Source organism: Oncorhynchus clarkii, chromosome 10 (genome assembly GCF_045791955.1).
Source record: "Oncorhynchus clarkii lewisi isolate Uvic-CL-2024 chromosome 10, UVic_Ocla_1.0, whole genome shotgun sequence".
NCBI classification, from domain to species: Eukaryota; Metazoa; Chordata; class Actinopteri; order Salmoniformes; family Salmonidae; genus Oncorhynchus; species Oncorhynchus clarkii.
In genome coordinates, this window is record NC_092156.1 from 53,810,955 (window position 1) to 53,826,125 (window position 15,171).

Below are 15,171 nucleotides of genomic sequence, written 5' to 3' on the forward strand. Positions count from 1 at the left end.
GGGAATTCCCAACACACACTGTATGCGAGCGCGGCAGCTCTATACTTGGTAGTTGTAGATCACTGTTAGTTATAGGGGGGTGGAGGTAGTTGTCATTATTGTCAATTTCCTTTGTTTTGTTTATTTTATAAGAAAGGCCAGTTCATTCGCTTAGAGTGGTTTTCCACTTGCTGGTACAAAACACCATTGTGAAGTATAATATGTGGGAAAGACTGGGGTCCCCCTCCCAATGTAAGTAGATGGTGGGTGTGTTTCTTCAATGCCTCAGGCACTCCACAATGAAAAAATCCCCCCCTACTGATTACAAGCTACAGGCCGCCATCTGAAAGTTCTGATCCCCTCTTATAACCCTATTGCCTCTCGCCCCTGTCATACTTAGAGCCCTGCCATGTGTACTGAAGACTCAGTGGCACCATGATATTTTTTAACCCCAGCCATCACTGGCTAGGGATAGAGGCCAAAGCGGAGGCCAAAGCCAAGGACTGTCAGATTTCTTCAAAGTAATAGTGATCCAGATAGGGTTTTTAAAATCATTTGGGGGGTTTTTATATGGAAAACGTAGAATCAGAGTAATGTCAAACATGTACCCATACAGTATGGCTCAGTTGTTAGAGCATGGCAATTGTACCGCCAGGGTTGTGGCTTCGATTCCTGGGGCCACCCATATGTAATGTATGCATGCATGACTGTAAGTTGCTTTGGGATAAAAGCGTCTGCTAAGTGGCATATATGATGATTCAAGCATGGTCATTTTCATGAGCTGAGGGATTCCTAAAAAAAAAAAGGAAATAAAGAATACTTTCATCAATGTATTAATGCATCATTTACAGTCATTTAAATGATGTTTCACAAATACCAGAGCAAATGTTAATGTCCTTGTCTGGTTCAGGTAGTATTTTCTTGCACATCCTCACTTACTCAAAAGCAGATGTCCATTTTTACATTGTTGATGACTGATAGCGAACACACTGTACAGGCATTTATTTTATTTAACCGTTATTTAACTAGGCAAGTCAGTTAAGAACAAATTGTTATTGATAATGACGGCCTACCAAAGGGCAAAAGGCCTCCTGCGGTAACAGGGGCTGGGATTAAAAATCTAATTCAAATAGAATATATAAATATAGGGCAAAACACACATCACGACAAGAGAGACAACACTACATAAAGAGAGACCTAAGACAACAGCATAGCATGGCAGCAACACATGAGAACACAGCATGGTAGCAACACAACATGACAACAACATGGTAGCAACACAACATGGTAGCAGCACAAAACATAGTACAAACATTATTGGGCACAGACAACAGCACAAAGGGCAAGAAGGTAGAGACAACAATACATCACGCAAAGCAGCCACAACTGTCAGTAAGGCAGACAGTCTGTCAGTAAAGCAGACAGTCAATTGGTCAGCTATTCATTACAGAAATAAACAATGACTAATTTCTCTTCAATCCATGCTGTTTTTACTTCTCTGCGTGATTAACATTTCCCGCATTTCTTTCATCCGATACATGTGTATGAATAGTTACTATTCATTGTGAAACCCATCTGTGATAAGAAAAGTTGATTCTTGAAAAATATGAGGAAGCAAGCAATAAGGGAGAATGTCCTACTGTTGATGTCATTGTTACTCAATTCCTCTTCAGCTTGATAAAGTCACTCCGATTTGTTTTACATTTATATTTGAGTAATTTAGCAGACGCTCTTATCCAGAGCGACTTACATTAGTGCATGAATCTTAAGATAGCTAGGTGAGACAACAACATATGACAATTGTAGCAAGTACATTTTCCCTCAACAAAGTAGTTATCATCAAAGTAGGAAAAGACAAGTGCTGTGGGATTTATTTAAGATACTCTTTAAAGAGGTAGGTAGTTTTAAGAGTTAAGTTTATGGGCTAAAATAACTGTATTTGATGAGTATATAATGTCATGAGAACACTTACTTACAATGCATTATAATGCAGTCATAATGCATTGTAAGACTTGTCATAAACATGTATGGTCCATTAGTTATTTAAGGCAGTTGAAAATTTGCTACAAAGATTGACATAACATATTTGTTATCCTTATAATACATCAAAAAGGCTCATACTATATTATAACAAGTTATAAAGCCTTATACCTGTCAGTTTTAAGTAGGTGCTACCAAACTGAACTGTAGCAGACACAAGTCTGCCTCACAGGAAGTACATTCTGGTTATTGTGTCACTGTGACCTCATTCCTGTGTGAACCCTTAGTGTAAATGTGCAGTCACTCATACAGTAAACAGTGAGCTTATCTACCTAATAAGTAGTTTGTCTATCTATTCATATGGAAATGAGCTCAGATGATCAAGCAATGTTGAATTAGTCTCGCTTGGTGTCATGTGACATCGAGGGTGCTTGCTCAACCGCGCACTGTGGCGCTTGGCAGGATGCGTAACAAAAGACAAAGGAAGTTCAGAAGATGACAGATAGCCTCAAAAAGTTCCCTTTTTGTAGGTGTCATTTGAAAGGGAAAAGAAAATGAATGGGGGTTGCCATTGGGGGTTTAAAATCATGTGGTTTATCATTTAAAGAGCACATCCTCCTGAGCCCCCTATGAATGTGCACTGCTTTTATTTTAGGTATGTTAACTGGACATATAGTGCCTTCAGAAAGTATTCATACCCATTGACTTATTCCCCATTTTGTTGTGTGACAGCTTTAATTGAAAATTGATTAAATTGTTTTTTCTTACCCATTTACACACAATACCCCATAATGACAAGGTGAAAACATGTTCTTATACATTACAGCGATTACAGCTGTGAGTCTTTCTGGATAAATCTCCAAGAGCTTTGCACACCTGGATTGTACATTATTTTCCCATTATTTTTTTCTAAATTCTTCAAGCTCTGTGAAATTGGTTGTTGATCATTGCTAGGCAACCATTTTCAAGTCTTGCCATACATTTTCGAGGAGATTTAACTCAGGAACATTCACTGTCTTCTTGGTAAGCAACTGCAGTGTAGATGTGGGTTTGTGTTTTGGGTTATTGTCCTCCTGAAAAGTGAATTCATCTCCCAGTGTCTGGTGGAAAGCAGACTGAACCAGGTTTTCCTCTAGGATTTAGCCTAGCACCAGTTTCTTTTTAATCCTGAAAAACTCCCCAGTCCTTAACAATTACAAGAATGCCCATAACATGATGCAGCCACCACTGTGCTTGAAAATATGGAGTGGTACTCAGTAATGCGTTTATGGAATCACCCCAAACACTATTAACAAAAAGCGAATTGCTTTGCCACATTTTTTGCAGTATTACTTTAGTGCCTTTTTGAAAACTGGATGCATGTTTTGTAATATGTGCTATTCTGTACAGGCTTCATTTTTTTCACTCTGTCAATTAGGTTAGTATTGTAGAGTAATTGCAATGTTGTTGATCCATCCTCAGTCTTCATTTACAGCAATTAAACTCTCTGTTTAAGGTCATTTTTACTCCTGTACTTTAGGCTTTCTATAAAAAAGGGGTTGAATACTTAACTCAAGACATTTCAGCTTTTAATTTGTAATCCATTTTAATAAAATTCTAAAAACTATTCCACTTTGTCATTATGGGATATTGTGTGTAGGCCAGTGACAAAAACAAATCTAAACTTAACCCATTTTAAATTCAGGACGAAACAACTAAATGTGGAAAAAGTCAGGGGTGTGAATACTTTCTTAAGGCATGTTCCCACATAAAACTACATTTAGAGTAAATATAGTAAGAGGCTCAGACAATGCCAACAGTCTCATACATTAGTTTGGTATGTAGGCATCTAGGACCTTCATTTCTACCAGACTACCACATTATTCCACAAACACACATCACCCATTATACCCTCCAAAGGAAAACCTTCATCAACCACATTTTCCCCAGGGTTCTGTGAGCATCGAGGAGTCAGAGCAACTTATGTGGAGGACTGAGGGCAAATAACCCGCACTCACATTTCACCACTGACTGACATGACAGTCAAGTCCCTTACCTTTTCAGTCACTGCTACGAGAACAAGGGGTCCCACAGGACTGTCATAGCTCCACTACCAATTGATCATGTGACTGACTGACTACAATCAGTGGTGGATAACCCGGAAAGCACCCGGTCCTCCAGGTGACTCACTGTCCCATCATCTAGTGGGGCTGCACACCCCAAATGGAGAAGCATGAGTGATGTCTTTATAGGCCAAACATTCCCTGAAAGCACAACCAGTAAATATTACTCACCTTGGGGTAGAAGGTATTGGTGAACAGTTAAAAGTCACTTAGTATCGAAGGGATGATAGTGCTACAGCATCTTCTTACTTCACCAATAAGCCTACACCTCTCAAGAATATATTTCGGTGTATAATGAGCAGATGGATATGATTTACAATCCAGGTACAACGGGGAGAATGGACCTCCTCTATAAATTTGGGGAACATTTTAAATGACAAAAATACTCCTAAATGGAACTATACTAAATACACCCCCCCATCCACTGTATTAAAGATGCACCACCAATGAAATAAGCACAGACACAAGACACACACATCCTGCCATACTACTGTATTCCATCTTTCAAAAAAGAAAGATAAGATTTTAATATTACTTAACAATATGTTAAAAGGTAGCCAGTTTGGCTTCAGTGTTAATACAATATACACTCTATAACAGTTTGATAGTGTGCATTGTTCTTTTCTTCAATTTCATTCTGAAAGTATTGTGATACAAGCTGGATACAAGTCAAAAATAGGAAAGAAAACAAAATAAAAACTAACTGGTACACTTACTTATCGGTTGTGTTAAATGAAATTGAAAAAATAAAAATAAAAAAAGAACGTTGTCAAGTATTAAGCCAAGTTCCTCTCAGTCAAGTGAGAGTTGTTGGGGCAGGGGAGAGTATGGCAGACCATGCCCATTCATTCCCTTGTCAGTTATCTGAATGAGATGCCGTGCTAGGAATCGTGGGTAACAAGGGGATAGTAAGCCACAGTAACTGAATGAAAAGCTTTAATTCATCAGATATCTTTTTTTTCTCAGAATTTTTTCCATGTGTGTCTGTTTTCACAAGGCATACATAGTAAGGATCTTTTGCCTAAGAGTCAGACAAAAAAAAAGAGAAAATTAATTTCAGAACATGGCTTTTTAAGTCAAGAGAAATGCCCCTCAGACTAAAAACACACAAACGAGCAATAAAAACAAAACCAGGTAGAAAGTAGCATTTTGTGATTATTCTTTTGTGTGTGTCATTTAATGTCATTTTTTTTCTCTCAGAGTTCTGCTTGAGGATCAGACCGGAGGATGGGTTCATGGTAGAACCGCACAGCAACAAAGAACAAGGCGAAGGCAGCGTGAGTGTGCACCATTTGGGCACAGCAGGGCTACGGGATCGGTGGTAGCAGTTTGAGTGGGGGGTGGGGGGGTGCTGATTGCTTTCTGCCACAGTCTCTTTTCTTTGTCTTACGCGAGGCCCCATCAGTGGGCGGCGAACGTTGCTTTCTTCAAGCTAAAGTTGGACCAGTTGATGGACAGCCGTTGTCGGGTCTGCCTGGCGGAATCCAGGCAGAACCTGGGGAGGGAGGGAGAGAAATGGGGAGTTAAAGATCCACTCCATGCAACGCTTTTCACTAGGGGCATCTGGAGGGAAGGAAGTACGCTCAAGCCAATTATCTTTCCTTCCCCCCAAAGTTTGCATTTGTTCTCTTCCCTTCACGGATTTGAAAGGACTCCACCAATGCTTTTAAATTTGTGGGAAGTAGTGAACAAGTGCACACTTCAGGGGAAAATATATATTATTGGGTACACCCCTAGTCCTCTTCACACCCATAATCATAAGCTTAGGAATACAAGTAATTTGTTTTAATAATTTAATGACAAATTGATTCATATAATAGATTCTGCATATAAAGCATCCAACTTCAATTTAAACACTTTTTCTAATTAAAAAAAAAAAAAAAGTCAATGCAAAGCAAGAGTCAAGTGCCAGTACCTTTTGAAATACTCCACCTCCCTCTCAGTCTCGTCCATGTCAGTACTGTCCAGATCAATGTCTTTGGGCAAGAAAACGTCATCTGCAATAAGAGAACACCCGGTCACAAAATGCCAACTTAACAAATGTAAATGTCCCCGTCTCAATATTATCTCTGTATGTGCCAGAAACACTTCTGCAGCCCTGAAACTAACCATCCTACAGGGATAAATAAAACTGCACAGCATAACCTAGCATAGCATGCTGACCTATTGAGTTGTTTGTCTTGTCGGCCTTCTTCTTCTTGTTCTTCTTGGCCTTGGCCTTGGGCTGGGGGGATTCTGCGCTGAGGGGTTTGCCATTCTGCTGGGGCTGATCTGTCTGCGAGGCAGGGGAGGGCTCCAACAAGGGTCGGCTCCTCTCATCTTTCACCTGGCTCACCGACTGCTGATGGTGCTGCCTTTTCCCGTTGTTCCTCTCCTCCTTTCTGGGTCCCAGTGCCAGAGGGACGACCGGGTCTTCAGCGGGAAGCCTGGGCCGGGTCACTTTGACATCTGGTGGTAGTTGTTGTGTAATGTTAGTGGTGGTCGCCTCTGGGGCTTTCTTGACCATCGTTGTCCCACTGGCGGTTGGCCTGATTGGCTGCTGCTGTTTTGGCTTGGCTTTGCCATTGGCCTCCGTCGGTTGGGGTGCAACGGAGGTGCCGTTGAGAAGGAAGGGGGCTGGGGAGTTGGGGGCATTTGGGGTGAAGGGGGCCGGAGTAGGGGCTTTCTCCCTGCTGTTCTTTGGACTATGCTGTGAGGGGGGAGGCCGGGGCTGGGGTCGGTGCTCCACTCTGGGATCCTTGTGGCCAGGGAGGTGCATGAGACTGTGCAGGAGCTGGCTCTTGCCGTTGCGGAGGTTCTCTAGGACGTTCTGGGCCGTCTGTTTGAGGGGCTGGGGGTTGTTCTGAGGTACGGGGGCAGCGAGCTCCTTGGCTTTCTCCTTTTTCTTCTTGGCGGAGCGGAGGTGCTGCAGCTCTTGCAGGCGGAGGAGTTCCCGTTGGAGGGCCTCCTCCTCCTCCTCCCGCCGCCGTTGCTCCTCCTCCAGGAGCAGCTGCACCTGCTCTTCCTCCCGCTCGCGGGCCTCCGCCTCCAGACGCACCTTCTCCTCCATCTGAGACACACACACAGTTCACACACACAGTTCATATCCTGTAGGTCCTTTGCTTAATTTAGTAACAAGAAAATACAACTCTGGTTTGACCCAACTCCCTATTTGAACTAAGTCCTTAGCACCAATGTTAACATTACACCTTGAAGGGTTATAGTTCAGCCCAAAATCAAATACTAAAACATATCATGTCTGGATTATCAGTGCAACTATAGACCACTTTTGAGGTCTGCTGGGGTGAACTATTACTTTCAAAGTGACATTTTAAATCACAACACTGTCGTCGAAACAAAAAGGGGTAACACTTCAAACAGAATGTTGTAAAACGCTTTAAACCACTACCTTCTTCTGTTTGTGGCGGGCCCGCTTTGCAGCCTTGGAGCTGGAGGCAGGCTTGTTGTCACTGGCGCTGTTGATGAACTGCAGCAGGTCCTCCACCCGCCGGTGGTCCTCTATGCCGTCGGCGCCACTGTCGCGCTCCACCACGGCCGGCTGCTCCTCCCTCTTGGGCTGCTCCTCCTTCCGCTTGGTCAGCCTTAGGCGCAGCTTCTCCCGCATTTCCGCGTAGTTGCGGCTGGTGGGAGCCGCCGGGGGCTTGGGGAGGAAACAAGGAAATAGGGTTTAGATTATTCTGGTAGTTTGAGTTGAATTGTGTGTTGAATATCATCAGAGCACCCAATACTATCTGGGGTGAGTTTCCGCTATACAATGTAAAATGTGTTGGGGACCTAATCAGAAGTGCTATTTAAAGTGCCATCTCTCCAGACTAGGCTCGTTCAGCTGCTGGCTAGACAGTGTCCAACAGGACGTTCTAGTAAAGATGTAGACTCTGTATTCCACAAAATGTCAGACTACATCATAAAACACTTTTACAGACTTCTGTTGCTCACTTTTCCACAAGTTGATACATAGTAATATACTCATATTAGTACGAGTATATGCATGTGCGCATGTCTTACCCCGCCGTGGCCGAAGAACTCGCAGTAGCAGCAGTCGCAGTACTTCCCTTCCTTCTGGTTGGTGGAGGTGGAGGTGGAAGAGCTGTGCTCCGAGCAGCTATCCTCGTCCTGGCTCTCCTCGCCGTCGTAGCCCTGGTGGTCGTACGCCCCGTTTCCCTCGCAGCGGTGGCCCTCACACTCGGGGTCACTAGAAGGGGACAAAACGCCAAGGTCAAAATGTCAATGTCATGCCAATATGTAGTAGTTGAAATACTGGCAGGTGAAGTTCACCCAATAAATATTTGGAGCTTTCTGTACTGTCAAATAAACTGGTTCCAATTGTGGCAAGTCGGATAAGATAGATGTATAGTAAACATATAAACAACGTTCACACATGACTGATACAAATGCTTACAAGGCAAGATAAATGTAAGGCACAAACATCAATTTCATTAAAGAGCAGTGCTAAACAAGATAAACATACTGTAAGTCACACAAATACATTTTTCACTGAAAAGCAGTACTGATACAAAACTGTTAGTCTGACTTGCCTATGTGAGGGAGTCAAACCAGGCAACAACACTAAATGTTAAGACGGTCCCAAAACAATCTGTAAAAGGACTAAAACAGATTTACATTAGGCCTTCTAAGTTTACGAAGGAAGTACAGTCCGGATTGATATTTAGATAACACTGGCCCACAGTTGGCTCCAAAGTTCAGCTTGTTATTAACTACTGTACCGATGGTGATTGACTCGGAGCAATCAGCTTGATGGTTGTTTCCCAAAGTCTATGATTAGGTCTTTGGTCATTCAGATTTCAGCACCAGATGTCAAACTTGTCCACTGTGGACTGAATCAGGTCATCAGAATCAGATGTGCCAAGATTAGCAGTGTCATCTGAGTATTTTATGTACCGTATGTTCTCAGGGCAGGTGCTCCTACAGTCATCTGTATAGCGTAAACAGGACAGGAGAGCTGATTGAGCCCTGTCCTGCACTCACCAATGAATCCCACCCATGGTGGTCTATTTGACAGAAAATATAAAATCCACAGAATGAGTTTTGGACTTAGGTTCATAGTCAAAAGTTTGACCCATTAGATATGGCTGTATACTGCTAAAAGTAGGGGTCGACAGATTAATCGTAATGGCCGATTAATTTGGGCCGATTTCAAGTTTTCATAACAATCGGTAATCGGTATTTTTGGACACCGATTTGCCTATTTATTTATTTTTGTACACCATTATTTAACTCAGCAAGTCAGTTAAGAACACATTCTTATTTTCAATGGCCTAGGAACGGTGGGTTAACTGCCTTGTTCAGGGGCAGAATGACAGATTTTTACCTTGTCAGCTCGGGGATTCGTTTTTGCAACCTTCCGGTTACTAGTTCAGTGCTCTAACCACCTGCCTTACATTGCACTCCACGAGGAGCCTGTGTGGCAGGCTGACTACCTGTTACGCGAGGGCAGCAAGGAGCCACAGTAAGTTGCTAGCTAGCATTAAACTTATCTTATAAAAAAAAAAACAATCAATCTTAACATAATCACTAGTTAACTACACATGGTCGATGATATTACTAGTTTATCTAGCGTGCCCTGCATTAAATATATAATCGATGCGGTGCCTGTTAATTTCTCATCGAATCACAGCCTACTTTGACAAACGGGTGATGATTTAACAAGCACATTTGCTGTAATTGTCATTATTGCAAAAAAATAAATACATTTTTTTTTTTTTTAAATTGGCCGATTAATCGGTATCGTCATTTTTTGGTCCTCCAATAATCAGTATCGGTGTTGAAAAATCATAATCGGTCAACCTCTAGCTAAAAGCACTGGAAAAGGCCACAAACACCATCTAGGCATTGGACTTGGCAATGTGTAGTACAGTAGGAACAAGAACATTGTCCACTCCGTTGCTTGTAGGCAAATTGAAGGGGGTCTACAATGCCTCAAACATAATTTTGTATGTGGGAGAGAACCAAACACTCAAAACTTTTCATTATGACAGGCGTTAATGCAATAAGGGCTCCCGAGTGGCACAGCCATCTAATTCACTGCAGTCCCTGGTTTGAATCCAGGCTGCATCACATCCAGTCGTGATTGGGAGTCCCAAAGGGCGGCCCGCAATTGGCCCAGCATCTTCCGGGTTTGGCCGGGGTAGGCCGTCATTTTAAATAAGAATGTTCTTAACTGACTTGCCAAGTTAAATAAAAGGTTCAATAAAAGCAAATAAAAAAAACAAAGGTGGTAATCGCTGATGACAGCAGAGCGGATCTTCTTGGGTACTGGGCATACGATGGATGATTTCTACAGAGCTGGTACTGTATGCTCCCTCAGTGAGCGTTTTAACAGCTCACAGAACACACCTGACGATTCCTTGTGACAGGATTTAAGTTGGAGATGTTATCTGGGGCATATTAGATGTAATATCCTATCAACATCTACTTCCTCTATAAACAAATCAGCTTCCCTTTGTGCTAAAGATAACATTTCACAACAGCTCATCCTCCTCGGTACTAAAGTCCAGACTACCAAACCTAGAATAAAAAGAGCTCAAATTCTCGGCAAACTCAATAGAGTGTTCTATTGAGCTCAGTGTGGTTAGTTGATAGTCTAGAGGAGTTTTAGACCCTTCCAAGGAGCCCTCATCTTTCCATCCGGGAATAGTCCTTCACCTCTCTCTCTGTAACCCTTTTTGCTTATTTAGAAGGGACCACTTTATCCTCACATGTATGTAATCAGACAAAGCCTCGACAGTTTCATCCAGTGTGGCATTTTCTGAGAACACAGTCCAATCGGTACTGTCAAAGCAGTCTTGCAGCACTGCACTGGATGTGTCATTCCACTGTTTTGACTGATTTATAGATTACTCCCTCTCTTTGTAGTTTATTTGGTGCTACCCCTTGTTGCACATGAAACATATTGCTGATAAGAAGGAAGAGTCTTTTTGAGAGTACAGCTGTTGAAAACCACCCAGTATAAAATAAAATCAGAGTCAGGTGATTTTGACAATGCGCATGACGTGATTACATATGCTGTGCAAGTAATATTGGTTGTGGGTAGTACCTTAACAAGAATGATAAAGAACTGATCAAATTCACGGGGCCGGTACTTTGGTGTGAAGGAGAGGGATAGCAGCACCACATCTGATGAGCAGTGCGATTTCAGAGTAGTACAATATACGACGATGGAAGCTAGATCTACTCAGGCTTTTATAAAGCTAGCCAACTTCAGTTAGCCTCACATTCCAGCTGAGACGTCAGTCATACTACGATAGTGGATATTGCGCTCGTCTGCCTGCTGCTAACTCTAGGCTTGTAACAGTGGATGCATGTCGCACGCCGAACTCTTGATTGAGACAATGCTAAAAAATCTAAATCAATGAGAGTCAAGTTCTCGCAAATTCAGCAGGCTCTAGTGTGAAATTGGCCGCTAGAAGTGCTGTCGGTCTTTTATTACGCATTGTAACGACGATTTAATGTCGTTTTTGGTGTGCTTATCAATGTTAACATTACTATATTTTTTAACACAAAAAAACATTGATTAATACAATATTTACTCAGTCATCTACAAATTATTTTTTTTATTTAACTAGGCAAGTCAGGTTAAGAACAAATTCTTATTTACAATGAAGGCCTACCCAGCCAAACCCCGACGACGCTGGGCCAATTGTACGCTGCCCTATGGGCCTCCCAATCACGGCCGGATGTGATACAGCCTGGATTCGAACCAGTGACTGTAGTGACACCTCTTGCAATGAGATGCAGTGCCTTAGACTGGGAGCCAAGGGGATGATGATGCAATCTTTCAGAGAGGGAGGGAATATATGATTTCATTGGTCCTCCAACCACACTTCATTCAGAGTAAATGGAGTTAGCCTGACCCGGAGCAAGTTAGTTCTGAAGGACTCGTTGCCATAGAAATGTACATGGCTAAAAGCTGAGCCACATTCATATGACCGGTTATTTACAGTTGAACTCAGTTGACCAAAGTTGCCTCACTAACTCCTCAAACCTCATTCAAAGTATAGAGCTCAGGATATTGGCAGATCTGCTGTATGCTTTGTTGACATAAATGCAAACCCGGCCTCCGTGCTTTTCCCCATGTCAATGTCATGCCTGTATGGTGTTCTGAATCCGACAAAGCTCAGTTCTGAGTCAATGACATGTCATCTAACCAAGTTTCAGTAAGACTGATCAGTTTGGCCTCTCGGTATGCCCATTGGAAAGTAACGTTGACATACATTTTATGGAGTATTGAAGGGAGCGATGGGCTTCCAATGTTCTGGTTATGTGTAAGACCTCGTTGTTTAGAAGCACACTCAAAGCATCAGTAGGTGGTTTCAATTCAATGCTCTCCAATAGCCATGGAGAGGTAGTTGGCAGATGTTTTGCCTAATCAACTGATACAGGATCAGATTTCAATTCATGGGCAATATTAAAAATAAAAGCTTGCAGCACGCTCAGTGCTCCGTTGACATTTCACAGAGATATGCTTGTTTAACGCTGTTAATATGAACAGTGTATACTAAAATATGAAAGTACTACATGCCATGTCTCAAATTCAATATACATCATACCTATATTGTTTAACGTCCTCCGGATTTGAGAAGAAAGATGAATGTCATTAGCCTGTCAAGGTAGCCTTAATTCCCGCACAGCATCCAGCCTAGCTGACACAAAGCTATTTTCCAAATTCTTGACCACCTTTTTTTCATCTGGCCTCCACTGATTTAGTCGCCCAAATGTCTTACCTTTCTTCACAGAGATGATGATAGAGACATAAGGTTTGGCCCATTGTTTTTCTTAGAGGATTATCTACTAATGTGTTTTTGATTGGACACACTATACAGGCCTTGATATTTTCTCATCGCTCTACTGGTCAATGTTAGTATCAGGAGTAGGTTAATCTGATCTTAGATTTGTGATAAAAGAAAACTTAAACAAGGGACTGACCTGCACACGCTGGGCGGGGCGCTAATGGCCCCGTCGACTGGGGCGGCGTCAGGTGGCTCGGCTGGGGACAAGCACATGCCCTGGTGGTGGGCCTCCATGAATCCTGGGGCCGTGGTGGGAGTCGTTGGGAAGGGCTGCGAGCCCATGCTGGGGTAGTGATGCTGGGCGGTGGGGCGAGGGGCAGGAGGCAGGGCTGGGCCAGACGAGAGCTGAGGGAGGGAGGCCAGGCCTGTGGGGCTATTCCTAGGGGCGATGGGGCCAGGTTGTTGCCTATGGTCCTCTTTGCCTATATTGTGAAATACATCACCTGGCAGACATAAGAAAAAAACAAATGCATATGAAATTATGCACAGTCAGCAGCTGGTCAGTGAAGATCGGAGACAATTCACAAGAAGTCATCTTAAATGCCTCAATGAAGAAAATACATTTACAATCTATTTACACTAAGTCAGACCCATGTTTTTGGGTCATCAGGTATATTCTGACCTCTGCTTGTCTGTTCTGTATTTGGAACATGTTAAACTACAATCATTGCTGCAAACACAACACTTTCCCTTTCTCAGGCAGCTTTCCTGTCACATCAGTACAGATCAAGGAGAAGAAGCTAATTCAGGCCATTGAGACGCAGCCTTGCGGCTGGCTAGTGACTGCTAGCTGGAAGCACCCCCACATTTTATCACATAATTACAAAACTAAGTCGGTAGCCGAAGTCTACACCCCAAAAGTCTTTGCTGTCCTTCTACGACATACTTTTCATTGAGTAATATTCCACCAAACATCTTAGTTAAATATACAATTGCGCAACTAAGACCTTCTCTGCAAAAATATCCAAATGAATGACAGATTTTTTGAGTTAGATTAATTCTGACTACTGTGTCTCAAAAAGGACAAACCATACGTACTACGGCTGCATAAATTTATGTTCAAGCGAAGGTCTTTTAAAGGAGCACACGAGCACACTAGTTTGGTTATGAAGCATGCTGACACCTTTAGAATGAACCAAATGTATCAGGCATGTGGTGGTGTGCTAGTATGGATATTGGAGCGTAGCAGTGTTCCATCAGGCTAGCCCTAAGCTGCGCTCCTCCTCCTCAGTTTTACCTAAGGAGTTGGGTCTTTTAGATGAAACTTGGATGTGATTATTACTTGACTGGACAGTGGTTGCCGTGCAGGAGACTGAGGCGGTGGAGGCAGAGGTGGCCATCACCACTTTGTTGGCCTCCAGGAAGGCATCTTGGAAATTGTAGAGACATTTCTTCTTGGCGCCGTTCTTCCTCTCCCTGGGCAGGGGCTGTTGCTGCTCCGACGGCGAGGGTGGGAGGAGGTGAAGGGGGGTGGGTTCGGCCGAGGCAGTGTGGGCGTGGTCACCATAGTTGGAGGAGGAGGGTGGGGGGAGGGGCACGTCAGGGTGGTGGGGTGATCCCAGCATGTCCCCTGGAGATGAAGACAACCATTGAATTTGTATTTATTTTGCCTTTATTTAACCAGGCAAGTCAATTAAGAACAAATTCTTATTTACAAGGACAGCCTGGCGAAAAACATTTGAAGAACAAGAGTTAGCTGCATGTGTAAGATCCTGTGTAAATCTAAAGATTTAGATGGGTGAGAAGGAACATCAGACACAAACAATAAGGATGGCTCTCACTGTATACAGAGTTCAAGTGTACATTGAATTCTATGGCACGAGGGAGGAACAATTCTACTTCATAGAGCCAAAACACACAACACTGAACCTTGTTCGGGCCAATCCTTGTATAAACTACAGAGACCAAGTCACACCACACCCCTCGGACAAAGACACTGATCCGACAGAAGGAGGAGGAGCTGGGGGAAGGAGGCTGAAATGGGAGTGGAATGGGGCCTCAAACTACAAGAGCAGACATGTACATATTACCATAGCTACCTACATGTACATATTACCTCAACTAACCGGTGCCCCAGCACATTGACTCTGTACCGGTACCGGTAACCCCTGTATATAGGGGTATATATATACCCTGCTTGTTATTTTACTTCTGTTTAATTATTCATTAATTTCACTTCTCATTTAATATTTATCTAATTTAAAGCATTGTTGGTTAAGGGCTTGTAATTAAGCATTTCACTGTAAGGTTTACATCTGTTGTATTTGGCGGATTTGACAAATACAATTTAATTTGGTTTGATG

At 42.8% G+C, this 15,171-nt stretch overlaps 1 protein-coding gene across 2 annotated transcripts in view; it reads right to left on the reverse strand.

The window, feature by feature from the left end:
* Positions 1 to 4,546: 4,546 nt before the first annotated feature.
* LOC139418786 (protein FAM193A-like) overlaps positions 4,547 to 15,171 on the reverse strand; it is a 28,553-nt gene continuing 17,928 nt past the window's right edge. Inside the window, exons 17-23 of one of the 2 annotated variants that reach the window (XM_071168485.1) lie at positions 14,151 to 14,438; positions 13,005 to 13,311; positions 8,067 to 8,253; positions 7,450 to 7,701; positions 6,225 to 7,110; positions 5,977 to 6,058; positions 4,547 to 5,556 (exon numbers count right to left, since the gene is read on the reverse strand). In XM_071168485.1, the coding sequence (XP_071024586.1) occupies positions 5,463 to 5,556; positions 5,977 to 6,058; positions 6,225 to 7,110; positions 7,450 to 7,701; positions 8,067 to 8,253; positions 13,005 to 13,311; positions 14,151 to 14,438 (2,096 nt within the window). In that variant the 3' untranslated portion in view covers positions 4,547 to 5,462. Of the gene's footprint in view, positions 5,557 to 5,976; positions 6,059 to 6,224; positions 7,111 to 7,449; positions 7,702 to 8,066; positions 8,254 to 13,004; positions 13,312 to 14,105; positions 14,439 to 15,171 lie in introns of both variants that reach the window. The other variant, XM_071168484.1, reaches the window with a different exon arrangement.